The sequence below is a fragment of the Salmo salar genome, chromosome ssa14 (genome assembly GCF_905237065.1).
Source record: "Salmo salar chromosome ssa14, Ssal_v3.1, whole genome shotgun sequence".
NCBI lineage: Eukaryota > Metazoa > Chordata > Actinopteri > Salmoniformes > Salmonidae > Salmo > Salmo salar.
The window spans coordinates 43,141,522-43,166,407 of NC_059455.1; the positions used below are offsets into that span (position 1 = coordinate 43,141,522).

The 24,886-nt window shown below is 38.6% G+C and overlaps 1 protein-coding gene across 1 annotated transcript; it reads right to left on the reverse strand.

Moving 5' to 3' along the window:
* Nucleotides 1-8,307: 8,307 nt before the first annotated feature.
* On the reverse strand, nucleotides 8,308-21,140 carry LOC106569590 (natural killer cell receptor 2B4). Its single transcript, XM_014141100.2, has 6 exons — nucleotides 21,040-21,140; nucleotides 9,813-10,109; nucleotides 9,372-9,653; nucleotides 9,160-9,270; nucleotides 8,835-8,878; nucleotides 8,308-8,660 (listed from the first exon to the last, which is right to left on the reverse strand). The coding sequence occupies exons 1-6, from the start codon at nucleotides 21,089-21,091 to the stop codon at nucleotides 8,451-8,453; spliced, it is 996 nt and encodes a 331-aa protein (XP_013996575.2). The 5' UTR covers nucleotides 21,092-21,140; the 3' UTR covers nucleotides 8,308-8,450.
* Nucleotides 21,141-24,886: the final 3,746 nt, after the last annotated feature.

Sequence of the window (24,886 nt, forward strand, 5' to 3'; positions counted from 1 at the left end):
TACATGTATTTATTCCTCTGTTCCCCTCATGTCTTTGTGTTTGATTGTTTTGTGTTTCGTGTCATTTTTGACGCGCTATTTTCTGGTGTGCGTTTATTTTTTGTTGTATATTAACGAGGTATGTTTATTTGTTTGTACTTTATATTGTGACTGTTTGCGCGTGTTTGTACTTTGCTTTCGGATGGAGGTTTCGATCACAACTATCTGCTCTCCTGCACTTGACTCCGCTCCCAGTACGCACACCATTGACAATAATGTGTGTGTATGTCTTTGTGTGTGCACATGTATGTGTGTGTATGTCTGTGTGTATGTGTCTGTGTGTATGCACATGTATGTGTGTGTATGTCTGTGTGTGCATGTCTGTGTGTGTGCACATGTATGTGTTTGTATGTATGTGTGTGTATATCTGTGTGTGTGCACATGTGTGCATTTGAATGCGAGTGCGTGTCTTTCAACTATGCTGTGATGTTTAACATACAATTTTAATCTATCAAATTGAATAGCATCCACAGATTGCGAGCTGAAGGTAAATACTTTTACTAAGAGTATTAGTATATTAGTAATCGACTGACCAGGTCTCTCCAGATCTCCGAACAAAGCTATTTCTAGGGTCAATTTTAGATGAATGTTAAATCTTGCGTCATTTTATATATCAACTCTTACACACTGTGGCTTGGAATTGGTACATCAAAAATCTCTTCCCAGCTATTTTGAAATCTGTAGGGTACAGCTGTCAACATTCTGGTCCTTAAATGAAACTGGTATACTTCCCTATACCCGCTATTTTTGTTCCTCTGCCAGTTTTGATCCTTTATATTGGGCAGACAGACCAATTCCCTACCCCCTCCCGCTACCACCTGCCTCCTCCATTTTTGGGGTAATCCTGTAATCAATTGGTTGTAATCTTGGATTGAACTGACCTTCCCAAACAATTATGATAGCTCCATGAAAGACATAACTCTACCATTCCAATTTACAATATAATTTGTAAACAAAACTCCTTTTTCAAACATATTTTCCATAAATACAGGTATCTTTATCAACCAGCACATTTGAGTTCAACCATAATATTTGTTGTAATATTTGTTGTATCTTTTCTGGGGGATGAAATTGAAATTGTAACTAGCTCTGCAATGATTCTTTGAAAAAGAGAGATACTTTGAACAAGGTTTGATTATAAATTATTGTAAATGAGACATGGTAATCTGCACAAAAGCAAAAAGGAACGCTTTTAACAATGGATGAGCTTTTCTTAGTAATCTACTTGAGAACCATTTTAGGTTCAAATAAACTTTTGTATGAGTGAAGATTTTAGAGAGAGGTTAATTAAGTGCTTTCATATTTAATCATCTCAACCCACCCAGTTCATATTGATTATATACAGTTGAAGTCGGAAGTTTACATAAACTTAGGTTGGAGTTTTTCAACCACTCCACAAATTTCTTGTTAACAAACTATAGTTTTGGCAAGTCGGTTAGGACATCTACTTTGTGCATGACACAAGTCATTTTTCCACAATTGTTTACAGACAGATAATTTCACTTTTAACTCACTGAATCACAATTCCAGTGGGCCAGAAGTTTCCATATACTAAGTTGACTGTGCCTTTAAACAGCTTGGACAATTCCAGAAAATGATGGCATGGCTTTAGAAGCTTCTGATAGGCTAATTGACATCAGTTGAGTCAATTGGAGGTGTACCTGTGGATGTATTTCAAGGCCTACCTTCAAACTCAGTGCCTCTTTGCTTGACATGGGAAAATCAAAAGAAATGAACCAAGACCTAAAAAAAATTGAAGACCTCCACAAGTCTGGTAAATCCTTGGGAGCAATTTCCAAACACCTGAAGGTACCACGTTCATCTGTACAAACAATAGTACACAAGTATAAACACCATGGGACCACGCAGCCGTCATACCGCTCAGGAAGGAGACGCGTTCTAACTCCTAGAGATGAAAGTACTTTGGTGCGAAAAGTGCAAATCAATCCCAGAACAACAGCAAAGGACCTTGTGAAGATACTGGAGGAAACGGTTACAAAAGTATCTATATCCACAGTAAAAACGAGTCCTATATCGACATAACCTGAAAGGCCGCTCAGCAAGGAAGAAGCCACTGCTCCAAAACCGCCATTAAAAAGCCAGACTACAGTTTGCAACTGCACATGGGGACATAGATTGTATTTTTTTGAGAAATGTCCTCTGGTCTGATGAAACAAAAATGGAACTGTTTGGACATAATGACCATCGTTGTGTTTGGAGGAAAAAGGGGGAGGATTGCAAGCCGAAGAACACCATCCCAACCGTGAAGCACAGGGGTGGCAGCATCATGTTGTGGGGGTGCTTTGCTGCAGAAGGGACTGGTGCACTTCACAAAATAGATGGCATCACGAGGAATGAACATTATGTGGATATATTGAAGCAATGTCTCAAGACATCAGTCAGGAAGTTGAAGCTTGGTCGGTGTTATAACCCCTCCCCTTCTATTAATATAACGTAAGCATAATCAATTATTCTAATACATCAAACATTTGTACAGCCCCAAATCATGACCCCTAGGTGAATCCTGACACCAGCATTTCGATGACCATAATGTATAGATATGGTGACAGAGGACACCCTTGTTTAACTCCTCTTGATAGTTCAAAACTCTCTGAGTAGTATTCGCTATTTACTATTTTACACCTGGGGTTGCTATACATTACTTTTACCCATGGAATAAGAGACTCACCGAAATGTTTAAAATCCAGTCTTACTTTATCAAAGGTGTCGTGTCTTTGGCATCATTAAATTGAAGACTGTTATTTTATCAAATCAATTCTCTGTAATTATTATTACGTGATTAAATGAATCATATAAATGTAATTAACTAGGAAGTCGGGACACCAAGGAAAATCTAATAAAATCTAATATCTAATTTTCCTAATATAACTTTTCAGATATTTTAATATCTGATCAATTAGTCTTCTAATTAATGAATTATTCTTTACCTCACGTTAGTCTCATTCCAAACGTCGTAAGATGTTGGTTATCTGCACGAACCCAGCCTTCACTATGAATCATCCATACATCAATTGTCTTAATCATTTATTTACTAACTACCTAAATAATCACAGAAATGCATAACAAACAAACAGTAGATATGGTTACAAGAAAATGATAGGGGATGTGCCCTAGTGGGCTAAGCCAATATGACGGCTTGGTGGACAAAAGGAAGTGGGTGTGTACTGAGAAGGGCGGGAATTACAAGAGTCACTACACAGTTGATAGTTATATTGATTGAAATGCTAATCCTTTGCACATGAACGCTCACTCATTCAGGAATAATTGCAATCAATATATATTTACGCTCAGTGTGTCGTCGTGATCTCTTGGAATCGTCCGTCTTTCTGTTGAAAAGTTAATCTGATTGTCTCTGCTCCCATGAAGTATCTCGTGGTTAGGATGGATACTTCAGAGTAACATTCAGAAATGTTCTTGTAGGATAGATGTTTCGGCGGTTGTCGGTCTTCGCTTTCAATGGTACATAATTCCTAGCTGCAGACTAGTAATTAGTATTGAAGACTTGCGCTTATTCTGTCGGTATTGATAGTCTCAGAGTTTAACCTCTATGGGCTAGGCGGGACGAATTCGTCCCACCTACGTAACAGCCACTTGAAGCCTGTGGCGCGATTTTCAAAACCTTAAAAATCCTATTACTTCAATTTCTCAAACATATGACTATTTTACAGCTATTTAACCTGTTAGGGCTAGGGGGCAGCATTGACACGGCTGGATAAAAAACATACCCGATTTAATCTGGTTACCACTCCTACTCAGTAACTAGAATATGCATATACTTATTACATATGGATAGAAAACACCCTAAATTTTCTAAAACTGTTTGAATGGTGTCTGTGAGTATAACAGAACTCAAATGGCAGGTCAAAACCTGAGAGATTCCTTTACAGGAAGTGGCCTGTCTGACCATTTCTGGAACTTCTTTGCCATCTCTATCATTTACTAAGGATCTCTGCTCTAACGTGACACTTCCCACGTCGTCCATAGGCTCTCATAGCCCGGGAAAAAAGAGAATGTCGTCATTCCAGCCCCAGGCTGAAACACATTATCGCCTTTCTCAAGTGGCCCATCAAGAGACACTAGCTTATGCGCGTGACCCCGACCGCCCCCGCCTTTGGGATTTTTTCCTCTGTTTGCCGAAAAGGAGATTCCCTGTCGGAATTTTACCGCTTTTCTACGAGAAAAATGACGTAAAAATTGATTTTAAACAGCGGTTGACATGCTTCGACGTACGGCAATTGAATACTTTGAATTTTATTGTCAGGAATTGCGCCAAGCGCGACACTTCTTTACTATTTCGGATAGTGTCTGGAACGCATACGAACAAAACGCCGCTATTCGGATATAACGATGGATTATTTTGGACCAAACCAACATTTGTTATTGAAGTAGACGTCCTGGGTGTGCATTCTGACGAAGACAACAAAAGGTAATGACATTTTTATAATAGTAAATATGATTATGGTGAGTGCTAAACTTGCCGGGTGTCTAAATAGCGAGCCCGTGATGCCTGGGCTATATACTTAGAATATTGCAAAATGTGCTTTCACCAAAAGCTATTTTAAAATCGGACATATCGAGTGCATAGAGGAGGTCTGTATCTATAATTCTTAAAATAATTGTTATGCTTTTTGTGAACGTTTATCGTGAGTAATTTAGTAAAATGTTAGCGAATTCCCCGTAAGTTTGCGGGGGTATGCTAGTTCTGAACGTCACATGCTAATGTAAAAGCTGGTTTTTGATATAAATATGAACTTGATTGAACAAAACATGCATGTATTGTATAACATAATGTCCTAGGGTTGTCATCTGATGAAGATCATCAAAGGTGAGTGCTGCATTTAGCTGTCTTCTGGGTTTTGGGTGACATTATATGCTGGCTTGAAAAATGGGTGTCTGATTATTTCTGGCTTGGTACTCTGCTGACATAATCTAATGTTTTGCTTTCGTTGTAAAGCCTTTTTGAAATCGGACAGTGTGGTTAGATTAACGAGAGTCTTATCTTTAAATGGCTGTAAAATAGTCATATGTTTGAGAAATTGAAGTAATAGGATTTTGAAGATTTTGAAAATCGCGCCACAGGCTGGCAGTGGATGTTACGTAGGTGGGACGAATTCGTCCCGCCGGTCCCATAGAGGTTAAAGACAAGACTCTCGTTAATCTAACCACACTGTCCGATTTCAAAAAGGCTTTACAACGAAAGCAAAACATTAGATTATGTCAGCAGAGTACCAAGCCAGAAATAATCAGACACCCATTTTTCAAGCTAGCATATAATGTCACAAAAACCCAGAAGACAGCTAAATGCAGCACTCACCTTTGATGATCTTCATCAGATGACAACCCTAGGACATTATGTTATACAATACATGCATGTTTTGTTCAATCAAGTTCATATTTATATCAAAAACCAGCTTTTTACATTAGCATGTGACGTTCAGAACTAGCATACCCCCGCAAACTTCCGGGGAATTCGCTAACATTTTACTAAATTACTCACGATAAACGTTCACAAAAAGCATAACAATTATTTTAAGAATTATAGATACAGAACTCCTCTATGCACTCGATATGTCCGATTTTAAAATAGCTTTTGGTGAAAGCACATTTTGCAATATTCTAAGTACATAGCCCAGGCATCACGGGCTAGCTATTTAGACACCCGGCAAGTTTAGCACTCACCAATATCAGCTTTACTATTATAAAAGTTTCATTACCTTTTGTTGTCTTCGTCAGAATGCACTCCCAGGACTGCTACTTCAATAACAAATGTTGGTTTGGTCCAAAATAATCCATCGTTATATCCGAATAGCAGCGTTTTGTTCGTAAGCGTCCCAGACACTATCTGAAATGGTAAATCAGGGTCGCGCGCATGGCGCAATTCGTGACAAAAAAATCTAAATATTCCATTACCGTACTTCGAAGCATGTCAACCGCTGTTTAAAATCCATTTTTATGCCATTTTTCTCGTAGAAAAGCGATAATATTCCGACCGGGAATGTCCATTTAGCTAAACTGAGGAAAGTAAACAAAGCTTTCGGTCGACGCGGGCACGCGCCTGAGTCTCACAGTACTGTAACCAGCCACTACCCAAACGCGCTACTTTGTTTCAGCCAGAGCCTGCAAAGCCACGATTCAGCTTTTTGCCGCCTTCTGAGACCCTATGGCAGCCGTAGGAAGTGTCACGGGACAGCTAAGATCCTCACTCTTCAATAAACAGAGACAAGAAGAACGACACCTTGTCAGACAGGCCACTTCCTGCCTGAAACCTTGTCAGGTTTTTGCCTGCCAAATGAGTTCTGTTATACTCACAGACACCATTCAAACAGTTTTAGAAACTTTTGGGTGTTTTCTATCCATGTGTAATAAGTATATGCATATTCTAGTTACTGGGTAGGAGTGGTAACCAGATTAAATCGGGTAAGTTTTTTATCCAGCCGTGACAATACTGCCCCCTAGCCCCAACAGGTTAACATAAAACTTCAATAATATTCCAACCGGACGATTCCAATGTCTTGAAAAGCATTATGGAACACAGCTACGTCATCATGCTTGAAAAATGGCTGTGTGGTTTTTCTTGTGTTGTCGCTGTCCTAACATAATCTAACTTTATGCTTTCGCCGTAAAGCCTTTTTGAAATCGGACAATGTGGTTGGATTAAGGAGAGGTTTAACTTTAAAATGGAGTAAAATAGTTGTATGTTTGAAAACTTTGAATTATGACATTTTGTTGTTTTGAATTTGGCACTCTGATTTTTCACTGGCTGTTGAATAGTGTGAACCATGGGTGGGATGGTAGCGTCCCACGCAGCCCTGAGAAGTTAATTCGTAGTGCTATGCATTTAGCTAGTATTTTTGCATCACAACATTGAAGTGTGGCCTCTAGTTTTTTTCAGATAGACTGGATCGTTATATTTGCCATCTGGGTCTTGTTTGAATAATATTTAAATCATGCCTTCCTGCTGAGTTCCTCACCGACTTCCATTTCTATAGGAGTAGTTAAAACAAGCTAATAATGGAGCTTTGAGAATCTCAAAAAATGCATGATATACCTCTACCGGTATGCCAAAAAGCCTTTCCAGACTCAAAGGATTAAAAAAATTAAAAAAGTTATTCCTCTGTAATTTGACCTTCGCACTGATCTTTTTGTGCATTTGTTATTTTTATTATTTTTTATTATTAGGTAATAATACCTTACAATAATCGTCATTCAGAGGGTGATGATGAGATTGAAAAGAAAACGTCTGCTTAAAATATTTAGCTTCCTCTTTCAAATATGATTTGGAGAATCATGGATGACTCCGTCTTTAGTAATGGATTTCAGCAAAGAAAATTGTACTGTGGAGAAATTAGTACACTTTTCTCCATATTCCACCCAGTTTGTTTTATCAGACACCTGGCAGTGTGATGCCAGGACAACAACCTCTCCCTCAACGTGAGCAAGACAGAGCTGATCGTGGACTACAGGAAACAGAGTGCTGAGCACGCCCCCATTCACATCAGGGCTGTAGTGCAGCGGGTCGAGAGCTTCAAGTTCCTCGTTGTCCACATCACAAAATATCTATCATGGTCCAAATACACCAGCACAGTCGTGAAGAGGGCACGACAACGCCTCTTCCCCCTCAGGAGGCTGAAAAGATTGGCATGAGCCCTCAGAGCCTCAAAAAGTCAAACAGCTGCCCAATTGAGAGCAAGGCGCTACAGAGGTTAGTGTGTACAGCCCAGTACATCACTGAAGCCGAGCTCCTTGCCATCCAGGACCTCTATACAAGGCAGTATCAGGAAGGCCCTAAAAATTGTCAAAGACTCCAGCTACCAAAGTCATAGACTGTTCTCTCTGCTACCGCACGGCAAGCGGTACCAATGCACCAAGTCTGGAACCAACAGGACCATGAACAGCTTCTACCCTAAGCCATAAGACTGCTAAATAGTTAGTTAAACAGTCACCAAATAACTACCATGACTATTTACATTGACCCTTTTTTGCACTTTTTTTTTTACTCATCACACACGCTGCTGCTACTGTTTATTGTCTGTCACTTTGTCCCTACTTATATGTACATGTCTACCTCAATTACCTTGTACACCTGCACATCGACTGGGTACTGGTGCCCCGTGAATATAGTTATCTTTACACATGGTGTTTTTGTTATTTATTTATTTATTTATTCATTCATTTTTTTTTTTACTTTTCTGTTATTTCTCTATTTTGTTTCTCTCTGTATTGTTGGAAAGGCCCTGTATGTAAGCATTTCACTGTTAGTCTACACCTTTGTTGTTTTCAAAGCATGTGACCGATCTTATTTTATTTGATTAGGTCTACTCGAACATGGGAACATTGCCTTTAAAAGGTTTGAATAGAATCCTGGCCTAAGATGATGTTCAAATTCCTGATTATTGTTTGCTAGTCTTTTTCCCCACCATAGCATATACACTCTCAGGCATGGAGGTCATGGGGAGGTCCACAGGCATAGGCTGGTCTCCCACCAAGGTGGGGTGGTTCACAGGCTGGGGTTGGGGTAGTCCCACCATACTGTAGATGGTGGGTGATCCTGGACCTGGAGGCACCTTCTCTTCACCACCTGCTTGACTGTTATCTGGAGTCTGGAGAATACAATTCACTTAATTAAATATTTATCAGTAGCTGTTCAATGCTCTACATATACACACAAAATGAAGATGAGTTTATTGTTAATTTGGAATTTACATGTTTTCCACTAACAACATTTTCAAAATGTCATCAACAGTATCAGTGATGTTAAATATGAGGTATCTTACCCCAACTGTAGCATCATCTGTGTTTATAATATCCTCTTTGCCTCCTATAAATATTTAAAAGTTAGATATTCAGAGTTGCTGTGAGTATATATAAATAATGTGAAATCATTACAGCCTGTTATCAACAGTATTCACAATCGTTGACTTAATATAATGAAGTGACTGTACCAAGAATAAAAATCCAAAACATTTTTTAAACTAAGATCTTCAGAGTCGCTCTGAGTGTACAGTTCATAAATAATGTGAAATCGTCACAGTTTTCACAATAGTTTAATTCATATAATGTATTTACTGTAATATGATGCAGTAGGAGCAGTGAGCTTACGTTTGTTTTGCTTTCGCCAAACAACAAAACCAATCAGGGCAATGAATCCAACTACGCAGACAGATATCCCGACTGTGAAAGGATAGCTGTCGTTTGCCTTCTCCCCTTGCTCTGGAAATACAGCGACATTAAAATCACTACAACCTGTGTGTGTGTGAGAGAGTGAGAGAGCGAACAAGAGAGAGAGAGAGAATTTGTAAGGCATGTCTTACCAGATTTCAATGGACAGAGTTCCAATATCTCCTTGGTGTCACTGGCCCAGCTGACATTGTTGCTGTGGTTACAGATGATGAAACCCCCTGCCACATAGACAGAGAGCAGGGGGACAGTGGAGGTCTCAGCCCCTCTACTCTCTCCTCCCACATGAGAGCAGGTGCTGTTGTTACAGCTGGAGGTGACAGAGGTGTTCTGACCTCTGCAGGTCACTGTCACGTTACAGGTGGCATTGATGGAGGAGACAGAGTCCACTGTCAGGACTGGCGGCTCAACTCTCTCTGAAAACAAATAGAACCCCATTATTGTTAATATATTCAACTCAGTACAGGAGCTAGAGGAATAATGAATATGCATTTAACATTTAACCTGCACAACATGTTTAGCTTGTTTGATTGATACTGTAACTGTGTCACTGTAGAACTACGAGTCAAACATACCTTGAACAATTAACAGGTATGCAATAATTGTTTTTTCATTGTCACCAGTCACAACTGCAGTATAAGATCCACTGTCATTTTGCTGTAGGTTCTTCAGTAGCAGAGAGAAGTTTCCCGTATAAAACTCAACCCTGTTGTTGTACTCAGGAGACACTCTCACTGACAATGTATCAGAGCATCTTACAATATTGGCTGATCCGAAGGTCCACTTAAAAATCTCTATCTCTTTCAGTTTAACATTTTCCTGGACATCCAGACGAACGTTCTGTCCCTTCAGCACAAACACAGAGCTGGACTCTGAAATAAACACACAGACAATAAAGACTTTGTGTGAAAAAGATTAAGCAATATGACAAATAGAGCAGTAGAAAATAGGAATTTCCCTTCATACCATAATTGCAAGATGGTTTAAAGATGAACCTATAGAAATATCTGCTGTCTGTACAGCATCAGAGGCAAATTTGACACATTTAATGTTAATGTGATGCAACCCAAATTTTGGTGATACAATGGACAGTTTGTCTGCCCCCCCCAAAAATGTACTGTACACAACCACTTGGCTGTCTCCACAGCACTAATTATTTTTGTGCAGAAAAACTCTTCGTTGTACAACTTGAGTGTGTACAGGGACATAGTCAAAGCCCTTGCCATAAGTGATAAAGAAGTGTCTATACAATAAAGAACAAGAATACCATACACACAATTTAAACTATTCAGTTTCATAAACCATTCGGTTTATGAAAAATGTTATAAAACTTGAAGTATAACTCTGTGAAGTATAACCTCATCTAACCTAATCTGCCTAAAGACATACATTGGGATCCATAGTTATTGGCACCCTTGATAAAGATGAGCAAAAAATACTGTATATAATAAATAATACAGATACCGAGCTCAACAATGGGGAATTTATATTATTTATAGTAATACAACTGCTCAGAGAAAGAGATTTTTCGAACAAGTAATTAAAATACACGAAGAAAACATAGGGGTAAAAATTACTGTCACCCCTGTTTTCAAAAATCCAGCACTCTCCCCTTGTGAGGATAACGACACTGAGCCTTTTTCTAAAATATTTTATGAGAAGAACACGTTGGGAGGGATCTTACACTATCCCTCAATACAGAGTCATTACAGATCCTTGATATCCTTTGTCTGCGCTTATGGACTGCCATCTTCAATTCAAACCACAGGTTTTCAATTGCAAAATTGCAAAATGTAGATTTTGTGGTCAGTTAACTATTTCTTTATGGATTTTGATTAGTGCTTGGGAAGATGGACTCCTGGTAGAGTCATTCAAGTATTTGTCTAAGATGTTTTGGTACTTGGTAAAGTTCATGAAGCAGTTGCCCTTAAAGGGGGGCTGAACTTCCTGATTTAGCCTCGGTTTCAATTCTCCTTATTAGTAAATGCGACTGAGAACAAGATTTGGGATTTGGAGGAACGCTTTGAGGTGGGTGTCTCTTGTTTGTGTGTTCGAACATGGGAAGTGTTTGTACAGTACACAATTACAGTCTATAGAATCAGTGATTTTTTTCCCAAACTATGTTTTATATTTTCCCAAATTTAGTTTTCTCAGTAAAATCTTTCCAGTTTTAGATTGTTATTTTTTTTCACTCTCAAAATTACAATTGTTCATAGAAAAACAACGAAATTGGATGTTTTGAGTCCATGTCAATGAATAAATCACATCAGAAGACCATTTTTGGGGGGGGTGGAAGAAAACTAAGAAATTGTTATTTTTGTGAGTAATTTTATATAATTTAAAAGTAAATATGATTTAGGCTAGGCCTATTCCCTATCTAAATGTGCCATGTTGTTGTGTGTTATTTAATGGCCGTATCATTTTATAACTTTATTTTTATAGCTGCATGGGGCTACTATGGTGGTCATGTGACCTAATGAATCACACCTTTTCCAGTATTTGGGAGAACGGACTGTAGGCCTTATATTAGGCATTTTGAATGTTGTATTAGTGAATTCCACTCTGTTTGTAGGCTTGTCATAGCCATTTGTGATGCACAACCCCATCACACAGAGGCTATATCCATACTAATAAATGAGACAAAAATGTTGATTAAGTCTTGGCTATAACCTGTCCTGAGCGAAATAGACAAGGGGTCCCAAACGGTCTAGACTATCTATAACCTATTCTTATTGCCAGATCTGTTTTCCCTATCAGCCACTGCATGTACTTCTTCAACTATTTTGTTTAAAATATATTTAGAGGCTATATTTAGAGGCCTATGAGCTTGGATCTCTTTTTCAGGGAGCCCCTGTAATAAAACCACATACAAAACACAAATAGAGTTCTAAAAATTTTCTGCAGGACAACAGTACCCCAAATGATAGCCTAAATTACAAGTTGAAGGCCTATGTTTATTTCGATAGCCCTACATTTAACATTGAATAGTTAAAGTGATAGGCTAAAGAACTTTGGAGAATGTAGATAATTTGAACACATGGATTTCAATCAAACAAATGGATAAGACTGTTCTATTCTCTTTGATTTAGTTTCTATTTCAACTCAGACAAACGACTGAATGGATGACATGCTGACTGAAATTAACTGAATATACAATTAATGAAATGTTCAAATATGTTGGAATGACGAGTTGCACGCCCCATGCTTTACACTTTATTTGGCTAGAAGGCAAATAGGCCAACATTAAGGTATAATGACTACATTAGGGTATTTTTTCCCAAACTATGTTTTATATTTTCCCAAATTTTGTTTTCTCAGTAAAATCTTTCCAGTTTTAGATTGTTGTTTTTTTTCACTCTCAAAATGTTTCACTCTTCTGCATGTCTCCAGAAGGGCATCTTCTGAGGCTGAGGGGTGCTTTTCTGAAGGTGCATGGTGCTTGTTCGTGTAGCACTCATCAAGGGTTTTTTTGTTGGTGAGATGAAACTGTCAAAACTCTAAAAGGTATTATTGTACGTCAGAATTACAATATAATAGATTTGTCCAAACCTAAAATGTTAGTCCGTAATAGTAACATGATGTTTATATGTTCACAGATGAAATTTCACGTTTAAGTTTCATGTTTCATGCATGGCTTTTCTTACAATCCTAACAATTTACGTATGGATTTTCTTACGATCCTAACGATACGTACGTTCAACCCTTTGGCAGTGTCATGACGTTGGCCTGTGGGTAAGGTTTATGACCCCCCCATAAATACCTTTCTCCCTTCCCCTCTCTCTCTGACCCTACTGAAGGACTGGTGAATAGCCTTTGTTAAGTATAGAGAGTATGGGAACATCAAACAAGTGGGGGAAAAGGAACCATATTTCGGTAATAGAACCAGTTGGAAATATGTGTTGGAACTTAATGAGTATGGATGTCAGTTCGGTTGTCATCTGAGACATTATGACTGATGACAGGACGACATAAACTGTACCTGGGAAAGTCCACACATTCTAGTTATCAGATTCACATGGAATTGTTGTGCAATTTAAGTGTTTGATATTGAAATTGTTTGTTAGAAGATGAAATGTAATTTTAGCTTCCAAATGAGAGAATTGGATTTTCATAAGGAAAGTGCCCTGCTTAATCAGTGGCCCGCCCCTGTGAAGAGACGGGGGTTATAAACGATGAAACACACCCTTCTCCCCTCGCCACTATATAAGACAATGACACAATGTAACCAGAGTTCTGGTACGTGAGGTCTGCAGCCTCTGCGTTAAAAGGACACACATGTCAAGTACAGAACTAAGCCAACCTCGGCGTGAGCTTTGGTTGCGAATGTTATGAACTTTGAACTTATTCACTACAGAAGTGATACTTCCTAGCCGTTGAGTTAGCAGCGGCCGCTGTAGACGTGGGCTAGGAAAGGACGGACGACGGATCCAGTCTAACACACAACGAAGATACTACAAGTATCCATTTTACCACCAGTGACATTCTTCCGAGGACAGGAAGATCTCTGTTGGCCAACACTGCCAGCATCTACAACCAACCTACCGAAGCGCAGCTCAGAGTAAATATTTATTACATTTTCCTTTTCCAAATGGGTGGTGATTTAGAATGCATAAGATTCTGTATTTACGATGGCATAGCAAAGCTGTTTCTTTTGTTCCTCAGTCTTCCCACTCTTTCATTCAAGCCCAACCCCCTTTCTTTGTGTTACGAGCCGCCATGTCAGCTCCGTCCACCAGGGACGTTTTCTGTATGACATAATTTGCATTCTGTGTATATGTAATTCTGTGTGATTAGTTTAGGTATTTGGTAAATAAATAATTAAACCCAATTTTGTATTGCTGATTCAACTTGTTAGCCAGGGTTTGTGAACATAACCAACAATTTACGACGTTTGGAATGAGATTGACGTGAGGTAAAGAATACGTCATTAAATCAGAAGACTCAGAGATCAGATATTATGATATCTGAAAGTTATATTAGGAAAATTATAACTTTGTAATCTGAATAATTTCCTTGGTGCCCCGACCTCCTAGTTAATTACAGTTTCACGATGAATCAGTTTAATCGCGTAAAAATAATTACAGAGAGTTATTTGATAAACATGTCTTCCGTTTTAATGATGCAATAGACACGACAGCAGGTATCTCGCTCCATAGAATCTCACCTGAGAAATTATCAGAGCGAGGGGAAACAGCCCCCTCTGTCTCAGTATATGTAGCCCATGTATGGAATGCTGTCTAGGACCAAAAGAGAATGGCATGTTGACACTGTAGCATTTGATTGATTAATGCCAGCAAGCATTTTGCATTCGGAACTAGAAGCACAAGCATTTCGCTACACTCGCATTAACATCTGCTAACCATGTGTATGTGACCAATAACATTTGGTTTGATTTGATTTGTGAAATTGACTTAACTTATTGACTTAACTTATGAAATCAAGTTGAATCAAATCAACTAAGAACTGTTTTTACGCACCTTAGAAATTCACAACCATGAAGTCAAATGACCTGAAGCAACTAGGGCTAGGGGGCAGTATTTGCACGGCTGGATAAAAAAATGTACCCGATTTAATCTGGTTACTAATCCTACCCAGTAACTAGAATATGCATATACTTATTATATATGGATAGAAAACACTCTAAAGTTTCTAAAACTGTTTGAATGGTGTCTGTGAGTATAACAGAACTCATTTGGCAGGCAAAACCCTGAGACATTTTCTGACAGGAAGTGGATACCTGATGTGTTGTATTACCTTTAAACCTATGCCATTGAAAAACACAGGGGCTGAGGAATATTTTGGCACTTCCTATTGCTTCCACTAGATGTCACCAGCCTTTACAAAGTGTTTTGAGTCTTCTGGAGGGAGATCTGAACGAACAAGAGCCATGGAACGATGATTGCCCATTAGACACCTGGCGCGCGAGTTCATGTTGGGTACCCTCGTTCCAATACGTTATAAAAGAGAATGCATTCGTCCACCTTGAATATTATTCATGTTCTGGTTAAAAAAGGCCCTAATGATTTATGCTATACAACGTTTGACATGTTTGAACGAACGGAAATATATTTTTTCCCCTCGTTCATGAAGTGAAGTCCGGCGGGCTTAGATCATGTGCTAACAAGACGGAGATTTTTGGACATAAATGATGAGCTTTTTTGAACAAAACTACATTCGTTATGGACCTGTGATACCTGGAAGTGACATCTGATGAAGAGAATCAAAGGTAATGGATTATTTACATAGTATTTTCGATTTTAGATCTCCCCAACATGACGGCTTGTCTGTATCGCAACGCGTATTTTTCTGGGCGCAGTGCTCAGATTATTGCAAAGTGTGATTTCCCAGTAAGGTTATTTTTAAATCTGGCAAGTTGATTGCGTTCAAGAGATGTAAATCTATAATTCTTTAAATGACAATATAATATTTTACCAATGTTTTCTAATTTTAATTATTTAATTTGTGTTGCTGACTTGACTGCCGGTTATTGGAGGGAAACGATTTCCTCAACATCAATGCCATAGTAAAACGCTGTTTTTGGATATAAATATGAACTTGATAGAACTAAAAATGCATGCATTGTCTAACATAATGTCCTAGGAGTGTCATCTGATGGAGATTGTAAAAGGTTAGTGCATCATTTTAGCTGGTTTTATGGTTTTGGTGACCCTGTCTTTGAATTGACAAAACATTACACACAACTCTTGTAAATGTACTGTCCCAACATACTCTAAATTTATTGTAATCAAATTAGAAAAATCCAAAGTATGGATTGCTGTCATGCCTTGTCTTCAGGGTAAGGAAACCAGTATGTCATTCTGAAATTTGGGAGAAATGTACATATTGGTTTTCTTACCCTGTAATCAGTCTATAAAGAAGGTGTGGTAACAATCCATTACTTTTCTCTTTGCTTATTTGAACTGTTTTTGCCATAATATGGACTTGGTCTTTTACCAAATAGGGCTATCTTTTGTATACCACCCCTACCTTGTCACAAAAAAACTGATTGGCTCAAACGCATTAAGAACAAAATAAATTCCACAAATGAACTTTTAACAAGGCACGCCTGTTAATTGAAATGAATTCCAGGTGACTATCTCATGAAGCTGGTTGAGAGAATGCCAAGAGTGTGCAAAGCTGTCTTCAAGGCAAAGGGTGGCTACTTTGAAGAATCTAAAATCTAAAATATATTTTGATATGTTTAACACTTTTTTGGTTACTACATGATTCCTTATGTATTATCAGTCAATTAGCCATGTCAGCTAACAATGTTTTGATTGGTAAGTTAGTTTAGCCAGTTATCTAAATTTGTAGTAATCATGGCCAACTCCCTCCCGGGCACGCAGGGCACGTGCCCAGACCTCCAGGGGGCAAAAAAATTTTTTTTGTCAATCTCCCTCAGACATCAATAACATTTAAAAATGTTTATTTAACTAGGCAAGTCAGTTAAGAACAAATTCTTATTTACAATGACGGTCTAGGAACAGTGGGTTAACTGCCTTGTTCAGGGGCAAAACAACACATTTTTACCTTGTCAGCTCAGGGATTCAATCTTGAAACCTCACAGTTACTAGTCCAATGCTCTTACCACTAGGCTACCTGCCACCCCTGACATAAGTCATGGCAGAATTGTTGGAAATTAGCTTTAAAACGGAGAGAAAAAAAATCTCACCACCCTATGACAATATGGGTTGAATTGCAGAAATTGCAGAAATTAGCTTTTATTTTTCTCCATGCGCCAGGCAAAATGTGCAGTATTTTTATTTTATTTAACTTTTATTTAACTAGGCAAGTCAGTTAAGAACAAATTATTTTTTACAATGACGGTCTACCAAAAGGCAACAGGCCTCCTGTGGGAACTGGGGCCTGGAATTCAAATAAATAATTGAATACAATATAAATATAGGACAAAACACACATCACAACAAGAGAGACAACACAACACTACATAAAGAGTGACCTAAGACAACAACATAGCAAGGCAGCAACACAACATAACAACAACATGGTAGCAACACAACATGGTAGCGATACAAACATTATTGGGCACAGTCAGCAGCACAAAGGCCAAGAAGGTAGAGACAACAATACATCACACAAAGCAGCCACAACTGTCAGTAAGAGTGTCCATGATTGAGTCTTGCAGAAAATTAAATCTTGCTTAGGGCCCCCAAAAGTCTAGAGCTGGCCCTGGCTAGACTTTTAATGTAAAGATTAGGTGGCTAGTCACAAGCAGTGGTCTTGTGCTTGATAGATTGCTCATGAGACCTGTGTTTATTTTCTATATTGCCTGTTGACAGAAGTTGGCTATTATTAATGGATGTGCATTGTGCTTGGTTCTGGTTAAATTTGGAACAAAAAGGGCATTTTCATAGACAGATTTGAAAGCCAGATATTTGATAATTGCAAAAAAGTAGGTTAAACTATTTTGATAAAATAACTAAGTTATTTGTGGGTCTTGTGTTTGAAGGCTTGCATTTAGCATAGGTATACATTTACAAGCCCTGAATTCATTAGATTATTCCCGACTGTTTCAAATGCAGTGTATTGACCTTTAATTGTGCAACAAAGCTTAGAGAAAAAGTACAGTTTTAGAGATACAGTCCATCGTGAATCACCCATGAGTTTGAAAAGAATTAGATATGATGTTTTTGCCATATCACATAAGCCTAGCCTCTATATCAGTGTTAATGCTATACAATACAATACAATTAGAACAATGTGCACTGCAAACATTTTCAACATATTTTTTTCAAATATGGGGCAGGATATTTAATGAACTAGGCTGTAACGGACTAACATTTTAATTGGAGTTGATGACAACGCAATACATAAGAGAGCGTAAATACACAATTTGAAGCAACCACATATTTTTTTTATATACAGTTGAAGTCGGAAGTTTACATACACCTTAGCCAAATACTTCAAGGTGGCAGGTAGCCTAGTGGTTAGAGTGTTGGACTTATAACTGAAAAGTTGTGAGATTAAATCACTGTGCTGACAAGGAAAAATCTGTCGTTCTGCCACTGAACAAGGTAGGTAACTCACTGTTCCAAGGCCATCATTGAAAATAAGAATTTCTTCTTAACTGACTTGCCTAGTTAAATTAAGAAAACATTTAAACTCAGTTTTTCACAATTCCTGACATTTAATTCTAGTAACATTTCCCTGTCTTAGGTCATTTAGGATCACCACTTTATTTTAAGAATGTGAAATGTCAGAATAATAGTGTAGAGAGTGATTTATTTCAGCTTTTATTTCTTTCATCACATTCCCAGTGGGTCAGAAGTTTACTTACACTCAATTAGTATTTGGTAGCATTGCCTTTAAATTGTTTAACTTGGGTCAAACGTTTTGGGTATTCTTCCACAAGCTTCCCACAATAAGTTGGGTGACTTTTGGCCCATTCCTGCTGACAGAGCTGATGTAACTGAATCAGGTTTGTAGGCCTCCTTGCTCGCACACGATTTTTCAGTTCTGCCCACACGTTCATTGGGATTGAGGTCAGGGCTTTGATGGCCACTCCAATACCTTGACTTTGTTGTCCTTAAGCCATTTTGCCACAACTTCAGTAGTATGCTTGGGATCATTGTCACCAATGTTGTCTTCCAAATGACCCATTTGCAACCAAGCTTCAACTTCCTGACTGATGTCTTGAGAGGTTTTTTCAATATATCCACATAATTTTCCTCCCTCATGAAGCCATCTATTTTGTGAAGTGTACCAGTCCTTCCTGCAGCAATGCACCCCCACAACATGATGCTGCCACCCCCGTGCTTCACGGTTGGGAGGGTGTTCTTTGGGTTGCAAGCCTCCCCCTTTTTCCTCCAAACATAGCGATGGTCATTATGGCCAAACAATTATATTTTTGTTTCATCAGACCAGAGGGCATTTCTCCAAAATGTGCGATCTTTGTCCCCATGTGCAGTTGCAAACCGTAGCCAGGCTTTTTTATGGCGGTTTTGGAGCAGTGGCTTCTTCCTTGCTGAGTGGCCTTTCAGGGTATGTCGATATAGGATTCGTTTTTTCTGTGGATACAGATATTTTTGTATATTTTATATTTTTTATTTCCTTGCTGTTGATCTGGGATTGATTTGCATTTTTCACACCAAAGTACGGTAATCTCTATTAGACAGAACGCGTCTCCTTCCTGAGCGGAATGACAGCTGCGTGGTCTCATGGTGTTTATACTTGCATACTATTGTTTGTACAGATGAACGTGGTACCTTCAGGCATTTGGAAATTGCTCCTAAAGATGAACCAGACTTGTGGAGGTCATCAATTTGTTTCTGAGGTCTTGGCTGATTTCTTTTGATTTTCCCATGATGTCAAGCAATGAGGCACTGAGTTTGAAGGTAGCCTTGAAATTCATCCACAGGTACACCTCCAATTGACTCAACTGATGTCAATTAGCCTATCAGAAGCTTCTATAGCCCTGACCTAATTTTCTGGAATTTTCCAAGCTGTTTAAAGGTACAGTCAACTTCGTGTATGTAAACTTCTGACCGACTGGAATTGTGATTCAGTGAATTATAAGTGAAATGATCTGCCTGTAAACAATTGTTGGAAAAATTACTTGTGTCATGCACAAAGTAGATGTCCTAACCGACTTGCCAAAACTATAGTTTGTTAACAAGAAATTTGTGGAGTGGTTGAAAAAAACAAGTTGTAATGACTCCAACCTAAGTGTATGTAAACTTTTGGCTTCAACTGTATATGGGGGAAAAGATCCCTCCCAATGTGTTTTTCAATCTCATAAAACATTTTAGAAAAATGCTCAGTATCGTTATCCTCACAAGGGGAGGGTGCTGGATTATTGAAAACAAGGGTGACAATAATTTTTACCCCTATGTTTTTTCGTATTTTTTTATTACTTGTTAAACAAAATCTCTTTTCCTTGAGTATCAGTATACAATAATATACATTTCCCATTTTTTTTTAGCATAGAATATAGCTGAGTATTTGTATTGTATATTTCATACAGTCTTTTTGGCTCATCTTTCTCAAAGATCCAATAATGCTGGACCCCGCTATAGCTATAAGTTGGGTGCTCAGAGAGTGGCCGTTGGTTAACTTTGACAGACATGTCTGTAAATGACTTGAGCTATGCATAGCAGTCTGTGCTGTGACTGTCTTTCTAGTTGAAGTTTCCATTCTTCAAGTGACGTTGTGGTTCTGCTTCCTGTTGCTGACTTTCCTGCAGCCTAACTAACTGACACATTTTTTTCAAAGTATAATAAAAAAAAAATGTATTACTTGTTGGTTTGTGTTATTATTTCAGGCTTTGTAAACAAACATGTTTAGCTTCATAATGTTTATAATTACAGTATCATCAAAAAACTGTTGACCTAAAGTTAATGACATTCTTTCAATTATAATGAAAGTCTTTATAATTGACTTGAATGGTGTAAAATTCACAACATCACAACAGTGACTTAAACCTTCAGTATTCATTAGATCATATGACTTCTTCCCTTTGTCATCCCTGGGTGTGTCCCAATAATCTCTCCTTCCTCCTGAAGTGTGCACTCCCTCACTATTCCCGACAAATGTAAAAAGGTGTTGCATTGGTTAAATTGAGTTTTTCACCAGTCATTTCCTTTCAAATCCATGAAGGGAAGTGAACAAGTGCACACCTCAGGAGAAAGGACATATTATGAGGACAGAACCAAAATTTCGCCCCTCCCGAAATGATACTCCCTGTTACTTACTAACCTAGTAATCACATTATAGGTACACATGTCGAATTAATGTAATCAATATCACTATACAGATGTATTGAACATTGATGTATTTATTTACCTGCTTGATGGATAAAAGTCAGTAGAATGGCAAAATGCAAGAAGGTCCCCATACTTCGGCAAATAGGAAATAATTGTCACATTGAGCATTCGTGTTTTCTGTATTACAGGGCATTCCAGAAATAGAGTGCTTTTTGTGTAGTGTAATTTTTGGGGGGCAGAGGGGAGGGTAGTGCATTTTCTTCTCTGGTTTACATTTGCTCTTCTGCTTGTATTTGTGGCTATTATTAAGCTGCTTTAGCAGGCCTATTTATTTAACCTTTATTTAACTAGGCAAGTCAGTTAAGAACAAATTCTTATTTTCAATGACAGCCCCCACAGCAGTGGGTTAACTGCCTTGTTCAGTGGCAGTACGACAGATTTGTACCTTGTCAGCTCAGGGATTCGAACTTGCAACCTTTCAGTTACTAGCCCAACACTCTAACCACTAGGCTACCCTGCCATCCCATGATATGAAGGCAGTGACTACGACAGTTGAACTTGAGGTGAGGAAGAATGTTTCAGGCCTACCAGAGTTACTCCTATAATCTAACAATATAATGCTTAAACAAAACATTTGGATTGAAAATTAAATATCTACCCTCCTTCTACATGTCTATATCTGTATAAGTGATGCAGTAGACATCTGACATAAAGAAATGCATGTCGGTGTCGTAGCATGCCAACGATATATCTCTGGAGTTAGGCCTAAGCTTATTATATAATATATATATAAAATCAAGCAATTGAAACTGTGCAGAGGTCAATTGATGAATGGCACGAGACCTCTGTTACAAAACACCAAAATGTTTAATGACATTCAGAGATTGTCAAGTCAAGCCTTCTATACAGGGTAAGTCTACAAGGTATGGCTGTATATTCTCTTTGTCCAGATTGACATAGTCTATTTATTATGGTGCTGAAAATGCAAACCATGATATTGAAGTGCCCAAAGTCTGTATGCTTTGTTTATTGATTGTGTGGTACATTGGCCCAGAAACCTGTTGTTGGAAAATACCTTGCTTATACTGTGTTTTGTATATTTATGAATATCGCATCAAAATGTTGATAATCAGATTTCCCCCTAGCTGATCATTGTCTGCAGGCGGCTCTGATTGTAGTGTAGCTCAACCCACTCTACAGACGTTTTGTATAAAAGACCTGGCCCCGGGCCCCTTCGGGATACACCCTTGTCTCACAAATACCACTCTAGCTCAGTAATTACACAGACTAATGGTTGGTATCTATGGATACGCCCCAGCGTTACAGTGGGACTCATTGGGTTAAACCTGAGAGAAAAATGTAAACGAATCGCTAATCACATTAAATAAATAATAATCTTGGTCAATGTAACAAAATAACTAAGGCTTTGCAATGATGGTGAAAACATAGGGTCATTAAATTTGCAATTAAGTGGGTTAAAATCGTTCTAGAAGTCGGAAAAAAGGACATGAGACATACAAAAATGGGAATTTGAGAGAACAACAAATTTATTTGAATGTAAAAACACTATTGGAATTTTTAACATGGTTTAGTTGAAGCAGGTCTATGTCATCCAACTCTTTAATTGAGTGTTGTATCAAAATGTACACACATAATGTCACTAGGACATAAAAGGCACTGTATTCATGGAACGACCCTTCCACGTGGTCTATAGTGGCTTTTTTGCGGAAGTTATATGTTGTTCCTCTTTCTTAGACAAATGTCAAAGTATGGGGACGCATTGTACCATTGGTATTCCTTGTACAGTGCACTTACTAATGCGGTATACATTATCATTCTGAAATGATTACAACTTTTTTCTACAATATTCTTTTACCATTTTTATTTCAGATTAGTTTACAATGTTCAAGTTATTATGTGAAAACCTAGCAGGGTTGGGCTCAATTCAGTTTGAGTGACAGGAAGAAGAATTTAATTCAGTGCAATTCAATGAACTTCCACTCAGCCATAGAACATGGAAGTTTCATAGAATCTGACAGGTCACACTTCCAGATACCAAAGAACATCACTTTTCTCTGGACAGAATGGTCATATACTATTTTAACCTTAGTGCTTAGAATAGCCAATTCCACTGAGTGTACAAAACATTAGGAACACCTTCCTAATATTGAGTTGCAACATCTTTTGCCGTCAGAACAGCCTGCAATCGTTGGAGCGTGGACTCTACAAGGTGTCAAAAGCGTTCCACAGGGATGCTGGCCCATGTTGACTCCAATGCTTCCCACAGTTGGGTCAAGTTGGCTGGATTTCCTTTGGGTGGTGAACCATTCTTGATACACACAGGACACTGTGGAGTGTGAAAAACCAAGGAGTGTTGCCGTTCTTGACACAAGCTGGTGCACCTGGCACCTACTACCATACCCCGTTCAAAGGCACTTAAATATTTTGTATTGCCCACTCACCCTCTGAATGGCACACACACAATCCATGTCTCAATTGTCTCATGGCTTAAAAATCCTTCTTTAACCTGTATCCTCCCCTTGGGGTGGCAGGTAGCCTAGCGGTTAGAGCGTTGTACTTGTAATTGGAAGGTTGCAAGATTGAATCCCTGAGCTGACAAGGTAAAAAAAATAGATATATTATAATCTGTTGTTCTGCCCCTGAACAAGGCAGTTAACCCACTGTTCCTAGGCTGTCCTTGAAAATAACTATTTGTTCTTAACTGACTTGCCTAGTTAAATAAAAAATCTACACTGATTGAAGTGGATTTAACAAGTAACATCAATAAGGGATCATAGATTTCACCTGGATTCACCTGGTCAGTCTGTCATAGAAAGAGCAGGTGTTCTTACTGTGTTGCATAATGACATGTTATATGTAAAATATCTATATTTCTATAGACTAAACATAAAATAGAATATAATATATTTCAATTTTACTTAATTCAGTTCTATTTCCTTTCTTTCAAATGCAAATTGCTATTCTGTATCCTGTTTACTACTTCAATTCAAATTCAGGAAATTTATTGGAATTTATGAAGATTGTTCAATTCATTTCTTAATTGAGCCCAACCCTGACAGAGACAAAATATGTGTCCCGACCGGCTCTATTCGGTCTTATGTATCAACACTTTATATGGTGTTTTTTTCACATTGGATAAAAGTAGAGACTCCGAACTAGAAAATGATACAGTGCATTGGGAAAGTATTCAGACCCCTTGACTTTTTCCACATTTTGTTGCGTTACAGCCTTATTCTAAAATTTGGCAGTTTGTCCAACCGGCCTCACATCCGCAGACCACGGGGACCGTGTCACCCTGGGACTTCCACAATCGGCTTCCTCACCTGTGGGATCATCTGAGACCAGCCACCCGGACAGCTGATGAAACTGTCGATTTGCACAACCGAAGAATTTCTGCACAAACTCAGAAACCGTCTCAGGGAAGCTCATCTGCGTGCTTGTTGTCCTCACCAGGGTCTTGACCTGACGGCAGTTTGGCATCGTAACCGACTTCCGTGGGCAAATGCTCACCTTCGATGGCCACTGGCACACTGGAGAAGTGTGCTCTTCATGGATGAATCTCGGTTTCAACTGTGCTGGGCAGATGGCAGACAGCGTGTATTGCGTCGTGTGGGCGAGCGGTTTGCTGAAGCCAACATTGTGAACAGAGTGCCCCATGGTGGCGGTGGTATGGGCAGGCATAAGCTACGGACAACGAACACAATTACATTTTATAGATGGCAATTTGAATGCACAGAGATACCGTGAAAAGATCCTGAGGCCCATTGTCGTGCTATTCTTCCGCTGCCATCACCTTATGTTTTAGCATGATAATGCGTGGCCCCAGTGCACAGCCCCATCTGTACTTAATTCCTGGAAGCTGAAAACTTCCATGGCCTTAATATTCTTTGAGAACCTTTGGGATG

What these genes read in the sequence shown, in the direction of transcription:
- LOC106569590 (XM_014141100.2), bottom strand. Translation starts at nt 21,091, where the DNA reads ATGGGGACCTTCTTGCATTTTGCCATTCTACTGACTTTTATCCATCAA. An exon ending in ACTCTGTCCATTGAAATCTG is followed by an intron (nt 9,271 to 9,371) that starts GTAAGACATGCC and finishes CTGTATTTCCAG; the next exon opens with AGCAAGGGGAGAAGGCAAAC. An exon ending in CAGATGATGCTACAGTTGGG is followed by an intron (nt 8,661 to 8,834) that starts GTAAGATACCTC and finishes TGTATTCTCCAG; the next exon opens with ACTCCAGATAACAGTCAAGC.